Source organism: Mustelus asterias, chromosome 23 (assembly GCF_964213995.1).
Source record: "Mustelus asterias chromosome 23, sMusAst1.hap1.1, whole genome shotgun sequence".
Classification (NCBI taxonomy): Eukaryota; Metazoa; Chordata; class Chondrichthyes; order Carcharhiniformes; family Triakidae; genus Mustelus; species Mustelus asterias.
In genome coordinates, this window is record NC_135823.1 from 48,522,696 (window position 1) to 48,539,046 (window position 16,351).

The following is a 16,351-nucleotide window of genomic DNA, read 5'->3' on the forward strand; positions in this document are numbered from 1 at the left end:
AGTTTCTGCTCGGCGATTCTGTGTTGTTGTGCGTCTCAAAGGCCGCCTTCGGCTAACCGGAAAATCAGAGGCTGAATGTTTTTGGCCACTGAAGAGTTCTCCGACTGGAAGGAAACACTCCTGCCTGGCGATTGCTGCGTGGTGTCCGTTCATCCATTGTTGTGGTGTCTCTGCATGGTCTCACCCATGTACCATGCCCCGGGGCACTCTTTCCTGCAGCGTATGACGTAGACTACGTTGACCGAGTCGCATGAGTATGTACCGTGTCCCTGATGGGTGATGTTCCCGTGTGATGGTAGTATTCGTGTCGATGGTCGTGCAGGTCCTGCAGAGGTTACCGTGGCAGTGTTGTATGGTGTGATGGTTGCTGTTGCCCTGAGAGCTGGGTAGCTTGTTGTTTGTTTCAACTGGTGCCACCAGCAGCAACCAAGCCTCCCCTGGTACCACCTCAGGGAAGTCCATTATCAATTTGTCTGACCACACCCTTCAACCAGACAAAATCGAAGTTCTCAGCCGAGGGCTCAACTTCCGCCCAACCATCAAAATGGACCCCATTGGTCTCGCGGCAGACACAGAGGAATTCGTCAGACTCCGGGAATTCTCCCACAAACTCCAAAATGTCAGCAGCAAACCTAATGAAACTACCAATGAACTGGTACAGCCAACAGAGGAGCCTGTAGTGCAGCAACCGAAGAAAGAAAGAGTCGAATTGGACCCAGACGCTTTTGGATGGCTGCTACCCTAAGCTTGACATGTATGCTCAAACAGTCAGGGGATACGTCAACACTAGATTCATCAGCCGCACTCAAGACAGCCCAGAATGTCACCCGAGCACAACACAACGCCATCTACGCTCTCAAAACCAATCACAAGATCATATGAAACCAACTGACAAAGGAGGAGCTATCGTCATACAGCACAGAACTGACTATTGCGAAGAAGTGTACCGGCAAGTGAACAACTAGGAGTGGTACAGGCGGTTACCCACCGATCTAACCAAAGAACACACCTGCCAACTCAACGGACTGAGCAAGACCCTCGATCCAGACCTTCAGAGCATCCTATACAATCTCATCCCACGTACTCCCCACGTTGGAGACTTCTACTGCCTCCTGAAAATACACAAACCCAACATACCCGGACATCCCATTGTAACGGGCACCGGGACCCTGTGTGAGAATCTCTCAGGTTCTCTCAAGGGCATCCTGAAACCCATCATACAAGGAACCCTCAGCTTCTGTCGTGACAACACAAATCTCTTACAGAAACTTTCGGACCAGTCAAACCAGGATCACTCCTTGTCACAATGGATGTCTCGGCACTCTACACCAGCATCCCCCACGGTGACAGCATCGCTGCAGCAGCCTCAGTACTCAACACCAACAACAGCCTATTTCCAGATGCCACCCTACAACTCATCCGCTTCATCCATGACCACAACGTCTTCACCTTTGGCAACCAGTTTTTCATCCAGACACACAGAACAGCCATGGGGATCAGATTCGCACCCCAATACACTAACATTTTTATGCACAGGGTCGAGCAAGACTTCTTTGCCACACGGGGCCTCCAACCAATGCGACATACCAGATAAATCAACGACTTTCTTTTCCTTTGGACTCACGGTGAGGAATGACTAGATGAGGACACAACAAGTTCCATCCCACCATCAGACTCACAATGAACTACTCTTCAGAATCGGTCCCGTTTTTGGACACACACATTTCCATCAAGGATGGACACTTCAGCACTTCACTCTACTCTAAGCCCACAGATAACTCAGTTGCTCCACTTCTCCAGCTTTCACCCCAAGCACATTAAAGAAGCCATCCCTTATCGACAAGCCCCGCATATACACAGGATCTGCTTGGATGAGGAGGAACAGGATGGACACCTACGGATGCTGAATGACGTCCTAAAAACAGGATACAATGTACAACTCATCACTCGACAGTTCCGATGTATCACAGCGAAAGAATGCAACGCCATCCTCAGGAGACAAACATGGGACACAATTGACAGAGTACCCTTTGTCATCCAGTACTTCCCCGGAGTGGAGAAACCACCTCAGCTCCTTCGCAGCCTTCAGCTTGTCATTAATGACAACGAACATCTCGCCAAGGCCATCCCACTACTCGCCTTCAAACAGTTGCCTAACCTCAAATTGACCATCATTTGCAGCAGGCTACCCAGCTCTCAGGGGAACAGTGACCACAACACCACAGAACCCTGCCACGGTAATCTCTGCAGGACATGCCAGATCATCAGCTCAGATATTACCATGAACATCACCCACCAGGTACATGGTACGTACTCATGCAACTCAGACAATGTTGTCTACCTCATATGCTGCAGGGAAGGATGCCCCGGGGCATGGTACGTCATTGAGACAATGGAGACACTACGACAACGGATGAATGGACATCGCGCAACAATCGCCAGGCAGGAGTGTTCCCTCCCAGTCGGAGAATATTTCAGTGGCCAAGGACATTCAGCCTCCGATCTTCTGGTCAGCATTCTCCAAGGCAGTATTCAAGACGCACAACAACGCAGAATCACCGAGCAGAAACTGATAGCCAAGTTCCGCACTCATGAGGACGGCCTTAACCATGATCTCGGGTTCATGTCGTGCTTCATGTAACCCCACCGTACTGTTCTGTGGGGGAAAATTCTCCCTGACTGTCCTGTTTTGATACCATGCACACCTTGATTCCGGGTGATGATCTCTCTGACTGAATTAGTTTGCATCGTGTTTAGCACCATCTTACTCTGATTGTTTGTAATTATCTCTCTGCCTTAAATTATCAGTTCTTGGGTCATCCCTTCACTTGTTCTACAGCCTGTCGACACTTTACACATACTGACTATACTTTAACTGCTTGCGTTTCTCTATTACCACTCGTGATTACTTGTAAAGACTTGTTATTCAGCCAGCCTACACTGCCCTACACTGTCTGTATTTATCCTTTGACACTCTTGATTACCCGTTAGTGTCGGGCTATCATCACTCCGCCTATATATTCTGTGCCTGCGCCCCTCACTCCACTTCACCTGACGAAGTAGCAGTGCCTCGAAAGCTTGTGATTTCAAGTAAATTGTTGGACTATAACCGGGTGACCTCTCATCTTGTACACCGCGGTCCAACACCAGCATCTCCACAGCCATTCAATACCATGATGGATGATCTGGTTGCAGCCTCAGCTCCAGTTTCCCGTCTGCCCCCCTTCGACCCCAACTGTCTATCAAAAAACTGTCCAACTCGGCCTTAAATAAATTCAACCCCCCAGCCTCTACCACTGTCTGGGGAAGAGAATTCCACAGATGAATGACCCTCTGAGAACAAATGTTTCTCATCTCTGTCGTAAAAGGGAGACCTCTTATTCTTCAACAACGCCTCCTAGTTCGTGTCTCTCCCACAAGTGGAAACATCCTCCCAGTATCTACCCTGTTAAATCCCCTCAGGATCTTGTGTGCTTCAATAAAATCACTTCTTATTCTTCGAAACTCCAATGGGTATAGAGAAAACCTGGTCGGTCTTTCTTCACGAGATAAACTCCTCATCCCAGGAATAAACAGTGAACCATCATACACAATTATATCTGTTTTCGAAAAAGGAGACCAAAGCTGTACACAGTATTCCAGATGTGGTCTCACCGAGGCCCTGCACAGCTCAGTAAAATTTCCCTACTTTTATATTCCATTCCTCTTATAATAAACACCAGCAGTCCATTTGCCTTCTAATCACTTGCTGTAGCTGCACACTGATGTTTTGTGATTGCCCCTCTCTTCCCACCCAAATAGTAGGTGGTATGGTGGCGCAGTGGTTAGCATTGCTGCCTCTCAGCACCAGGGACCCGGGTTCGAATCCCGGCTTGGGTCACTGTCTATGTGGAGTTTGCACATACTCCCCATGTCTGCGTGGGTTTCCTCCCACAGCAAAGATGTGCTGGTTAACACTAGACTAACTAGAGCAAATGCATGGGGTTGTGGAGATAGGGTCCGGGTGGGATTGTGGTTGGTGCAGACTTGATGGGCTGAATGGCCTCCTCCTGCACTATAGGATTCTATGATTCTATGAAGTAGCATTCAGCCATCTCCTCACAGCTTTTCTACAGAAACAGCAAGACTTTTACCTCTAGAAAAAAAGAATCTAACTCAAAATGTCTGGTCATTTACTCCCTGAAGCTTTTAGTTACTGCAGTACCAACCTCTACCAGCAAAGGCACTGATTGCAACACTACACAGCTCACTTTCACCACCATGTGGCAGGTAACCAGCACTGCAGCAACTGCAAGACTGCATCAAAATGAGACATTTTGCCACCATTTAGGGCAGTGGTTCCCAAACCTTTTTTCACTGGGCCACACTTTCGGAATAAAAATTTGCTCGCGCCACACCGAATTTTTTATCGATAAGAAATACATTCAAAAACAAAAAAAAACTCCTAGCAGTGCTTGATTCATAACATAGAACACAACTACTTTATAATATGATCATGGGACATCCAGAAAGTATAAAACAATCACTTTAGAAAAATATCTAATCCATGTTTAAATGTTTCTTTGATTGTCCTTGAATCTTCCCCCCACACTTGCCATCCTCTCTCGCCGCACCAGTGTGGCGCTTTGGGAACCACTGATTTAGGGTGATGACTGTGTCAGGAGCTGCACTAATTGAACACTGCAGCAGTCTGACATTGCCCTGAATTGAGGGGTTTTTCATGGAAGCAATAATGTTCTTTGTTCTCAATTTTCAGTTTGGCAGGATGCATTACAGAATACTTTAACAATTAATGACAATGAGGTGGTGGAAGTTTAGACTCGCCATTGCCCTGATAGACCCCCCCCAGGGAGCAGAGGAAACCACGATGCCACCTGTACTAGGATGGAACACCAAGTTTGCTTCTACTATTCTCCTTTCTGGTCGCAGCCATTCCACTCTGATCCGAATCAGTTGCTTAGGAGTTTGAGACTCACACTACAGTCCTAAAACACAGATCCTAGGCTGATAGGCAAGTGCAGTACGGAGGGAGCGCGGCACTGTCAGCGGGTCAGTGTTGAGGGAGTGCCGCACTGTCAGCGGGTCAGTGCTGAGGGAACGCGGCACTGTCAGCGGGTCAGTGCTGGGGGAACGCGGCACTGTCAGCGGGTCAGTGCTGAGGGAGCGCTGCACTGTCAGCGGGTCAGTGCTGAGGGAGTGCTGCACTGTCAGCGGGTCAGTGCTGAGGGAGTGCTGCACTGTCAGCGGGTCAGTACTGAGGGAGCGCCGCACTGTCAGAGGGTCAACACAGAGTGCTGCACTGTCAGAGGGTCAGTACTAAGGCAGTGCCACGCTGTTGGAGGGGCAGCACTGAGAGAGTGGTGCACTGTCAGAGGGCCAGTACTGAGGGAGTGCTGCACTGTCAGCGGGTCAGTGCTGAGGGAGTGCTGCACTGTCAGCGGGTCAGTACTGAGGGAGCGCCGCACTGTCAGAGGGTCAACACAGAGTGCTGCACTGTCAGAGGGTCAGTACTAAGGCAGTGCCACGCTGTTGGAGGGGCAGCACTGAGAGAGTGCTGCACTGTCAGAGGGCCAGTACTGAGGGAACGCTGCACTGTCAGAGGGTCAGTACTGAGGGAATGCTGCACTGTCAGAGGGTCAACACAGAGTGCTGCACTGTCAGAGGGTCAGTACTAAGGCAGTGCCACGCTGTTGGAGGGGCAGCACTGAGAGAGTGGTGCACTGTCAGAGGGCCAGTACTGAGGGAACGCTGCACTGTCAGAGGGTCAGTACTGAGGGAATGCTGCACTGTCAGAGGGTCAACACAGAGTGCTGCACTGTCAGAGGGTCAGTACTAAGGCAGTGCCACGCTGTTGGAGGGGCAGCACTGAGAGAGTGGTGCACTGTCAGAGGGCCAGTATTGAGGGAGTGCTGCACTGTTGAAGCGGCAGTAGTGGCCGAGAGCTACACTGCTGATTCCCTTAGTGCTACCTGGATGCCACCAGCAGCATCACTGGCACAGGGCGTGGGTAGATCAATGCACAAGGATGACTAGGAGCTGAACTCACCTGATCAAGCAGCAATTGAGCTAGATCCGGATTCTTGTCTCGCAATTCATTCAGCTTCTTTATCAGAGTGTGACTGAAACACAGGGAACAGGTCAATGGATGAATGAAATCTCTACAGTTCCAAAATGACCATGAGCTGTACGTACAAACAGCTGTGCCGTAGAGGGATCTGGGAAGAGAGAGAGAGAGAGGAGAAGCGAGACAGTGGCAGAAAAGGGGTAGAAAGGGAGACAGTGGGAGAAAGGGGGGGAAAGAGAGACAGTGGGAGAAAGGGGGGGGGGGGGGGGGAGAAAGAGAGACAGTGGGAGAAAGGGGAGGGGAAAGAGAGACAGTGGGTGAAAGGGAGGGTAGGGAAAAGAGACAGTGGGTGAAAGGTGGGAGAGAAAGAGAGACAGGGGGAGAAAGGGGGGGGGGTGGAAGAGAGACAGTGGGAGAGGCGGATTGAGAGAGACAGAAGGACAGGAGGCGAGAGAGGGGGGAAACCTGCCCTCGCGCTCTCTCTTTCAGGGTGGTTACTTAGGCAGGCAGAATGCCCCCCATTTCTCCACTCTGCACCCCCCCCCACCCGTGACTTGGTGCAGGCTGCACCTTACCTAGCATTGATTTCCAGGGTTGGTTGCAGAATCTGAGCCCGCTCTTCGCTGTTCTTGGCAAGCTGCTGCGTGCGTAGGAAGTGTCGCGCGGCACCCATCTCCAGCACGGTAATCATGGCAGGGTGCGTGTCCAACCGTGGCGTCAACTGGTTAACACATGGAGCAGAAAGCAAATCTCAACTTGTCTGATGACACAAACCAAGGCTGTCAAAACATTCACACGCTTATCACTAACTGAAGTAGTGTCTTAGCCAATATTCCTTTCTTAACCAACATCACTAAAACAGAGGATTAAGTCAATTGTCCCATTAGAAATGCATAACAGATATTAGACATCAGCCAATCTATTAGTATTAGGCTCTGTGCCAGTTTTTCATGGGATCTTACCGGCTGTTGTTCACCAATCGTATAGGAACTGTACGAGGGGAGGGAGAGATGTTGTGGTGTTTTTCCACTGTGGTTATGCATTAATGTCAGCTATGGCCCAGAAAGTTGTGGATTTAAGTCCCACTTCAGAGACTTAGCATAAAGTCTAGTCTGACACTCCCAGTGCAGTACCGAGTACAGAGAATGCTGCACTGTCAGAGGTGCCAATGTTGGACGGGATGCTAAACTGAGGCCCCAACTTGCCCCCCCGAGATGAATGTTGAAGATCCCACAATGTCATTTCGGAGAGCAGGGGACTCTCACCAGTGTCCTTACTAATATCTATCCCTCAACCAATAAAACAAATTGATGTCCAGGCTGAGAAGAGGAGCCACTTGATCAAGATTTTGAATGGTAACTCTGCTCAAGAACAATGGCATTCCCACTTACACTGGTTCTTATAGTTTGCTGCACGTTTTAGTGTTCAGACCTGGTCATTGTGCTCAATGCTGAACTAGAGCAGTCTGCCTTCGTAAAGCTGCTTATTGTTCTATCACCGTCACAGGATGGTGGTGACACTACAGTTAGAGGGATGCTGTTGAACAGATGATTAAATGTGTACATCTTTGTGGGTTAGTGCCAGAGAATGCGAGCTGTGAAAAACAGCAGAAAGAATTTGGTTTTGACGAATACTGAGTATCCAGAGAATGCACATGATAATGATGATGATTTGGGAATAAAACACTTCTACAGAAGATCCAGGAACCACTCTGATGTTTTGAACATAGGAAAAGGAGGTCATTCAGCCCCCAAGTCCATTCTGCCATTCAATAATAGGACTGATATATATGTTTGCTCCATATTCCTTAATAACCCTATTCAGGTAAAACTTGATTGATTTCAGATTTAAAACTAGGAACAGAGCTAACATCTACTACATTTTCTCATTCATTCATAGTGCTAGTGAGGCCAGGATATATTGCCCATATCTAATTGCCCTGAAGAAGGTGGCAGTGAGCCCCTTTCTACTTGAGGGAGAGGGGGATGGGTCCAAGACTATGTTTCTAAACTTAAATAAAGTCAATTATGAGGTCATGAAAACTGAGCTGGCTAAAATGAATTGGCAAACGAGGTTAAGGGATAGGTCAATAGAGATGCCGTGGCAAACATTTAAGGGAATATTTAACAATGCACAGAGTAGATTCATTCTGACCAGTAAGAAATGCCCAAGGGATGGACCCACCATCCATGGTTAACTAGAAAGGTTAAAGATAATATTAAACTTAAAGAAAATGGATGTAATTGTAGAAAGACAGGTGGCAGGGTGGAAGATTGAAGAGAATATAAAGATCAGCAAAGGATGACTAAAAGATTGAGGGAAAAATTAGAGCATGAGAGAAAAACAAATTACTGCAGATGCTGGAATCTGAAACCAAAAGATTTTCCAGCATTTTCTCTTTTGGAATGTGAAAAAGCTTGGCAGAAATATTTAAAAAGTTTTTATAAGTATTTCAAAAAGTAGTTAACAAAGCAAGCATTGGTCCTATAGAAAGTCAGTCTGGAAAACTAGGAGATAGCAGATGAATTGAACAGGCATTTTGCATCAATCTTCACTATAGAGGATACATGAAACATCCCAGAAGCAGCAATGAACCAGGAAATGGATGGGAGCGAGGAACTCAGGAAAATTAGTCACCATGGAGCTATGGGGTGACAAGAGCCTGGGTCCTGATGGATTTCATACGAGGGTCTTAAAAGAAGTGTCTGGCGACATAGTTGATGCATTGGTTTGAATTTTTCCAAACTCCATAGATTCGGGGAATGCCCCATTCAATTGGAAGATTGCAAATATAACTCCATTATTTTAATAGGGAAGGAGACAGAAAGTGGGAAACTACAGGCCAATTAGCTTATCAGTTATAGGGAAAATTTAGAAGGTATTAAAGTTATAGCAGGGCACTTAGATAAGCTCAAGGCAATCAGGCAGAGCCAACATGGTTTTGTGAAAGGGAAATCAAGTTTAGCCAACTTCTTGAAGTTCTTTGAGGCAGTAACCTGTGCTGTGGATAAAGTGAATATACTGGAATTAGATTTCCAAAAAGCATTTGGTACGGTGCCTCATCAAAGGTTATTGCAGAAAATGAAAGCTCATGTTATAGGGGGTTATATATTGCATGGATAAAAGATTGGCTGGCTGACAGGAAGCAGAGAGTAGGTATAAATGGGTCTTTTTTAGGTTGGTAAAATGTAATGAATGTGTGTCACAGGAATCAGTGACGGGATATCACCTGTTTAAATTTATATAAATTTCTTGGATAAAGGGATTGAAATGATGATCGTCAAATTTGTTGATGGTACCAAGAAAGGTAGGAAAGCAAGTTTTGAACAGGACTAAAGGAGGCTGCAGAAAGATATAGATAGGTTAAATGAGTGGGCAAAGATCTGGCAAATGGAATATAATGTGAGAAAACGTGAAATTGTCCAATTTGGAAGGAAGAATAAAAAAGCACATTATCTAAATGGTGAGTGATTGCAGAGCTCTGAGATGCAGAGGGATCTGTGGCTCCTAGTGCATTAATCACAAAAAGCTAGTATGAAGGTACAGCAAATAATTAGGAAAGTGAGACCATATTTGAAGTATTGTGTACAGTATTGGTCACCTTATTTAAGAAAGAGGTAAATGCATTGGAAGCAGTTCAGAGAAGGTTTACTAGATTAATACAGAATGGATGAGCTGTCTTATGAGGAAAGGTGGGACAGGCTAGGCTTGTGTCTGCTGGAGTTTAGAAGAGTAAGAAGTGACTTGATAGAAATATATATGACCGAGGAGTCTTGACAGGGTGGATGTGGAGAGGATGTTTCTTGTGGGAGATTCTAGGACTAGCGGTTACTGCTTAAAAATAAGGAGTCACTCATTTAAAACGGAGAGGAGATGAAATGTTTTAAGAGTCTCTCTTCCCAAGAAGGTGGTGGAAGCAGAGTCTTTGAACATTTTTAAGGCAGAGGTGGATAGATTCTTGATAAGCAAGGGACTGATAGGTTATCGGAATTGGATGGGGTGTAGATTTGAGGTTACTATCAAATCAGTCATGATCTTATTAAATGGCAGAGGAGGGGCTGAATGGCCTATTCCAGATTCTTGTTCATAAATGCTGCAGTCCATGTAGTTTCTAGGTGCCCAGATCACTAACAACCTGTCCTGGTCCCCCCCATGCCAACACTATAGTTAAGAAAGCCCACCAATGCCTCTATTTTCTCAGAAGACTAAGGAAATTTGGCATGTCAGCTACAACTCTCACTTTTACAGATGCACCATAGAAAGCATTCTTTCTGGTTGTACCACAGCTTGGTATGGCTCCTGCTCTGCCCAAGACCGCAAAAAACTACAAAAGGTTGTGAATGTAGCCCAATCCATCACGTAAACCAGCCTCCCATCCATTGACTCTGCCTACACTTCCCGCTGCCTCAGCAAAGCAGCCAGCATAATTAAGGATCCCACGCACCCCGGACATTCTCTCTTCCACCTTCTTCCGTCGGGAAAAAGATACAAAGGTCTGAGGTCACGTACCAACCGACTCAAGAACAGCTTCTTCCCCGCTGCCATCAGACTTTTGAATGGACCTACCTTGCATTAAGTTGATCTTTCTCTACACCATAGCTATGATTGTAACACTACATTCTGCACTCTCGTTTCCTTCTCTATGAACGGTACGCTTTGTCTCTATAGCGCGCAAGAAACAATACTTTTCACTGTATACTAATACGTGACAATAATAAATCAAATCATGTAGGTACACCCCCAGTGCTGTTAGAAGGGTACTCCAGGACTTTGATCCAGTGGCAATATAGTTCCAATTCAGGATGGTGTCATGGAGGGGGTGGTGGAGGTTCCTGTGTGCCTGCTGCTCTTGTTCTTCTGGAGGCTGCGGGTTGGAAGGTGTTGTCAAAGGAGCCTTGGCAAGTTGCTGCATCTTGTAGAAGGCACACATTGCTGCCACTATGTATCTGGGGTGTAGGAAGTGAATGTTTAAAATAGTGCCAATCAAGTGTCGCGTTTGAGTGTTGTTGGAACTGCACTCATTCAGGCAAGTGGAGAGTATTCCTTTACACTCCTGACTTGTGCCTTGTCGATGAGACAATTTTGGGGAGTCAGGAGGCGTGTTACTTATCGCAGAATTCCCAGCCTCTGACCTGCTCTTGTAGCCACAGTATTTATATGGTTAGTCCAGTTCAGTTTCTATTCGAGGTGATGCATTTTGGTAAATTGAACCAGGGCAGGACTTACTCAGTTAATGGTAGGGCATTGGGGAGCATTATAGAACAAAGGTATCTAGGGGTACATGTTCATAGCTCCTTGAAAGTGGAGTCACAGGTGGACAGAGTGGTGAAGAAGGCATTCAGCATGCTTGGTTTCATTGGTCAGAACATTGAATACAGGAGTTGGGACGTCCTGTTGAAGTTGTACAAGACATTGGTACGGCCACACTTGGAATACTGTGTACAGTTCTGGTCACCGTATTATAGAAAGGATATTATTAAACTAGAAAGAGTGCAGAAAAGATTTACTAGGATGTTACCCAGACTTGATGGTTTGAGCCTGTGACGAGTGGTGTACCGCAGGGCTCTGTATTGGGACCTCTGCTGTTTGTGATTTATATAAATGATCTGGAAGGAGTAACTGGGGTGATCAGTAAGTTTGCAGACGACACAAAACTGGCAGGACTTGCAGACAGTGAGGAACATAGTCAGAGGCTACAGAAGGATATAGATAGGCTGGAAATTTGGGCAAGGAAATGGCAGATGGAGTTCAATCCTGATAAATGCGAAGTGATGCATTTTGGTGGGAATAATGTAGGGAGGAGCTACACGATAAATGGAAGAACCATAAAGGGTGTAGAGACGCAGAGGGACCTGGGTGTGCAAGTCCACAGATCTTTGAAGGTGACGTCACAGGTGGAGAAGGTGGTGAAGAAGGCATATGGCATGCTTGCCTTTATAGGACGGGGCATAGAGTATAAAAGTTGGGGTCTGATGTTGCAGATGTATAGAACGTTGGTTCGGCCGCATTTGGAATACTGCGTCCAGTTCTGGTCGCCACACTACCAGAAGGACGTGGAGGCTTTGGAGAGAGTACAGAGGAGGTTTACCAGGATGTTGCCTGGTATGGAGGGGCTTGGTTATGAGGAGAGATTGGGGAAACTGGGGTTGTTCTCCTTGGAAAGACGGAGGATGAGGGGAGACTTAATAGAGGTGTATAAAATTATGAAAGGCATGGATAGGGTGAACGGTGGGAAGCTTTTCCCCGGGTCGGTGGTGACGTTCACGAGGGGTCATAGGTTCAAGGTGAAGGGGGGGAGGTTTAACACAGATATCAGAAGGACATATTTCACACAGAGGGTCGTGGGGGCCTGGAATGTGTTGCCGGGCAAGGTGGTGGAGGCGGACACACTGGGAACGTTTAAGACTTATCTAGACAGCTATATGAACGGAGTGGGAATGGAGGGATACAAAAGAGTGGTCTAGTTTGGACCAGGGAGCGGCGCGGGCTAATTGTTCCTTGTTTCTCGTTTCAAGGCTTCATTCTATGATCATCTTGCTGGTGCCAGTACAGAGCGAGACTGCGGATAGTTGGGAACCTGTCTCGGGGGCAGGGAATTCATATGGTGTTCGTGGAAGTGGAAATGACTAGGGTTGGGAAGCATTTTCCGATCAGGGCCATTGTGATCTCCTGGACTCGTTTCGATCGCCTCAGGGGGTCGGAGAGGAATTTCCCAGATTTTTTTTTTCCCCATATTGGCCCTGGGGTTTTTCACTCTGGGTTTTCGCCTCTCCCTGGAGATCACATGGTCTGGAATGGGGGGGTGGGGGTGAGTTAATAGGTTGTAATGAACAAAGCATCGTAGCTGTGAGGGACAGCTCGGTGGATAGGATATCGGTATGTAGATAGGCTGGAAAATTGGGCGGGGATCCTGGATTCAGGATTCAATCCTGGACCGGGGAGCGGCGCGGGCTTGGAGGGCCGAAGGGCCTGTTCCTGTGCTGTATTGTTCTTTGTTGAGTTATGAGGAGAGGCTGGGTAGACTGGGACTTTTTTCCCTGGAGCGTAGAAGGCTGAGGGGTGATCTTATAAAGGTCTATAAAATAATGAGGGGCACAGATCAGCTTATTGATAGTCAATATGTTTTCCCAAAGGTAGGGGAGTCTAAAACTAGAGGGCATAGGTTTAAGGTGAGAGGGGAGAGATACAAAAGTGTCCAAAGGGGCAATTTTTTCACACAGAGGGTGGTGAGTGTCTGGAACAAGCTGCCAGAGGTAGTAGTAGAGACTGGTACAATTTTGTCTTTTAAAAAGCATTTAGACAGTTACATGGGTAAGATGGGTATAGAGGGATATGGGCCAAATGCAGGCAATTGGGATTAGCTTAGGGGTTTAAAAAAAAGGGCAGCATGGACAAGTTGGGCCGAAGAGCCTGTTTCCATGCTGTAAACCTCTATGATTCTATGACTCAATGTAACCCTCAGAAGGTTGATGGTGACGCCATTAGCAATGGTAAAGCCACTGGGGGTTAACTTGGAGATTCTCTCTTGTTGGAGATGGTCACTGACTGGCACTTGTGTGACATTCATATTACTTGCCACTTATTAGCCCAAGCCTGAAAATATTGTCCAGGTCTTGCCGCACACAGACAAGGACTACTTCAATATCTGAGTCACTGTAAACGGTACTGAAATCTGCAGTCATCAGCAAACATCCCCTCTTCTAACCTTATGATGGAAGGTCATTGACGAAGCAGCTGAAGATGGTGAAACCTAGGACACTCCCCTGTGGAACTCTGGCACCAATGTCCTGGGATTAAGATTCTTGACCGATAACCATCAATGGAGAGTTCCACACACTGAGCACCCTTTGGGCGAAGAATCATTTCCTAACATCACTCCTGTAGTTAAATCCCCTTTTCCAAGACTGCCCCATCAGCAGAAAATCTGTCAATTCCTTTCAAAATACAAAAAAAACCTCATTCAAGTCATTCCTCATCTTTCTATATCCCAAAGAATCAAACCGATTTGAGGTAACCTGCTCGAGGCAAGTCTGAAAAATGGAAAGAGCTCCAACGCCTTCCATGGCTGTACACAGAGAACACGTACGCCAGAAGACAAAGGAATCACGATAGACAATGTTAGGAGTGATCTGTGATAGAAAGAGATTCACAGGGGCTGAAACAAACAGACTAGATCAGTGCAGGGAATTCAATCGGTGCCTTTGATGCTACAGAGTAGACAGACAGAGAGCGAATGGCAGTGTTATCATTACCTTAATATTCGCCACTCGTTCTCCAAGTGCATTCCGCATCCACGCCACAAGTCCCTCAGCCTCCGACTCAGACAGGCGCTCAGTCTCTGAGGGGAAAAACAATCTTGTCAGTGGAATCACTCACACTGAGAAAGTTACTTAAGTAAAATGACACACACACTGAAATAGACCCCCCCCCGCCCAGAGTGACAGAGACACATATCAACAAGATTTTGGTGTTCCCTCCCCTGAGCAATAGCCACCAGTTGGGGGTCTGGACTTTTCTTCAGGGCACCATACCTGACTTGTCCTCGTACTTCTCTTCTTTATAATGATCCACCACAATGTCAGTCTCCACAGAAATCAGCTTCTTCTTGTCAAACTCTCGCAGGTGTAGGAGAGTCAGTTCATCAAACTGGTCGTAGCAAAAGAGAACCTACCAGAATCAAACAGGGAGAACGTGGGTTACTTTAAAACCTGTCCACAAAGTACGGCATGGAAGCAGAGTCGAATTCCAAATTGATGCTCTGTTCTCTGGCGGGTTCTGTGAATAAAGCCTTACGGAGAGTTAATGACCCATATGGGTTGGGAAAATTCCCTGATCACTCTATGGATTGGGTACAATTTCAGGATGGTGATATAATTGACTTGAACCTATTGGAACAAGGGGCATGTGTAAAGAAAATCAGGCAGGATGCACACTCCTGAATGTTGTGTTGAGAATCCACCTCGCTGCTCAGCTAATGGAGGTTTGATAGGCGAGAATTGTATGTCTCCTTGCTGGAGGTGAGCATAGGTTTCCTATTTATGTTCTGTTAGATTGGTGCAGCTGAACAGAATCTGTGTTGATGGAAAACTCAATTAGTAAAACTGATAGCAGAGAAATCATATACAGAAACGTGGATACGCAACAATCCCAGCTCCAGAGACCCAGATACACAACATTCCCAGCTCCAGACACCCAGATACACAACATTCCGAGCTCCAGACACCCAGATATGCAACGTTCCCAGCTCCAGACACCCGGCTACGCAATATTCCCAGCTCCAGACACCCGGATACACAACATTCCCAGCTCCAGACACCCAGATACGCAATGTTCCCAGCTCCAGACACCCGGATACGCAATGTTCCCAACTCCAGACACCCGGCTACGCAATGTTCCCAGCTTCAGACACCCGGATACACAACATTCCCACGATCGGACACCCGGATGCACAACATTCCCACGTTCGGACACTCGGATACACAACATTCCCGCATTCAGACACCCGGATACACAACATTCCTGCACTGACACCCGGATACACAACATTCCCACGTTCAGACACCCGGATACACAACATTCCCACGTTCAGACACCCGGATACACAACATTCCCGTGTTCAGACACCCAGACACACAACATTCCCGCGTTCGGACACCCAGATACACAACATTCCCAGCTCCAGACACCCAGGCACGCAACATTCCCAGCTTCAGCCACCCGGATACGCAACATTCCCCGCTTCAGACACCCGGATACACAACATTCCCGCGTTCAGACGCAGTAAGGGAGACAGTGCAGTGTAATGATTTGGAAACACGTTCTGCTGCTCCTCACCTCCATTTCCTTCTTCTTCATGGCTTCGAAGTACGGTGAGAATTCTGCCAGGTGACGGTTTGGGGCACACAGGTAATAAATATTCCTGCTTCCCGCTTTCATCCTGCTGCCATACTCGGCTAGACTGGTCACCTGACCCGCTGGCAGCACTGACGATTCAAATCTCAACAGTTTTCCAATATCCTCCTAAACACACAAGGCAGTCACAGTTAATAGCAGCCGCTCAGCCTCAATCAGGACTCACGACATCCTCAATGGCCTCACTCACCGCTTAACTCAGAAACTCCGATTACACAAACTGCAGGATGCAGAACTAAGTCAAACAATGCAGGAGACTCCAGCTTGAAATCCTGGTCTGTGTTTCATTAGTCAACTCGATCACCAGCAGCAGCTGGAGCATTTGAATGGGGCTCCAAACCTGGAACTGAGTTGGGTCCTGCCCCTTGCATCTGT

The 16,351-nt window shown here is 47.1% G+C and overlaps 1 protein-coding gene across 1 annotated transcript in view; it reads right to left on the reverse strand.

Annotated features, from left to right (window-relative positions):
* The window catches only part of trap1 (TNF receptor-associated protein 1), a 36,639-nt gene that overhangs the window by 6,202 nt on the left and 14,086 nt on the right, over window positions 1-16,351 (reverse strand). Inside the window, exons 13-17 of the mRNA XM_078240508.1 lie at window positions 15,899-16,084; window positions 14,596-14,731; window positions 14,317-14,402; window positions 6,640-6,785; window positions 6,047-6,119 (exon numbers count right to left, since the gene is read on the reverse strand). Coding sequence (XP_078096634.1) covers window positions 6,047-6,119; window positions 6,640-6,785; window positions 14,317-14,402; window positions 14,596-14,731; window positions 15,899-16,084 — 627 coding nt within the window. The remainder of the gene's footprint in view (window positions 1-6,046; window positions 6,120-6,639; window positions 6,786-14,316; window positions 14,403-14,595; window positions 14,732-15,898; window positions 16,085-16,351) is intronic.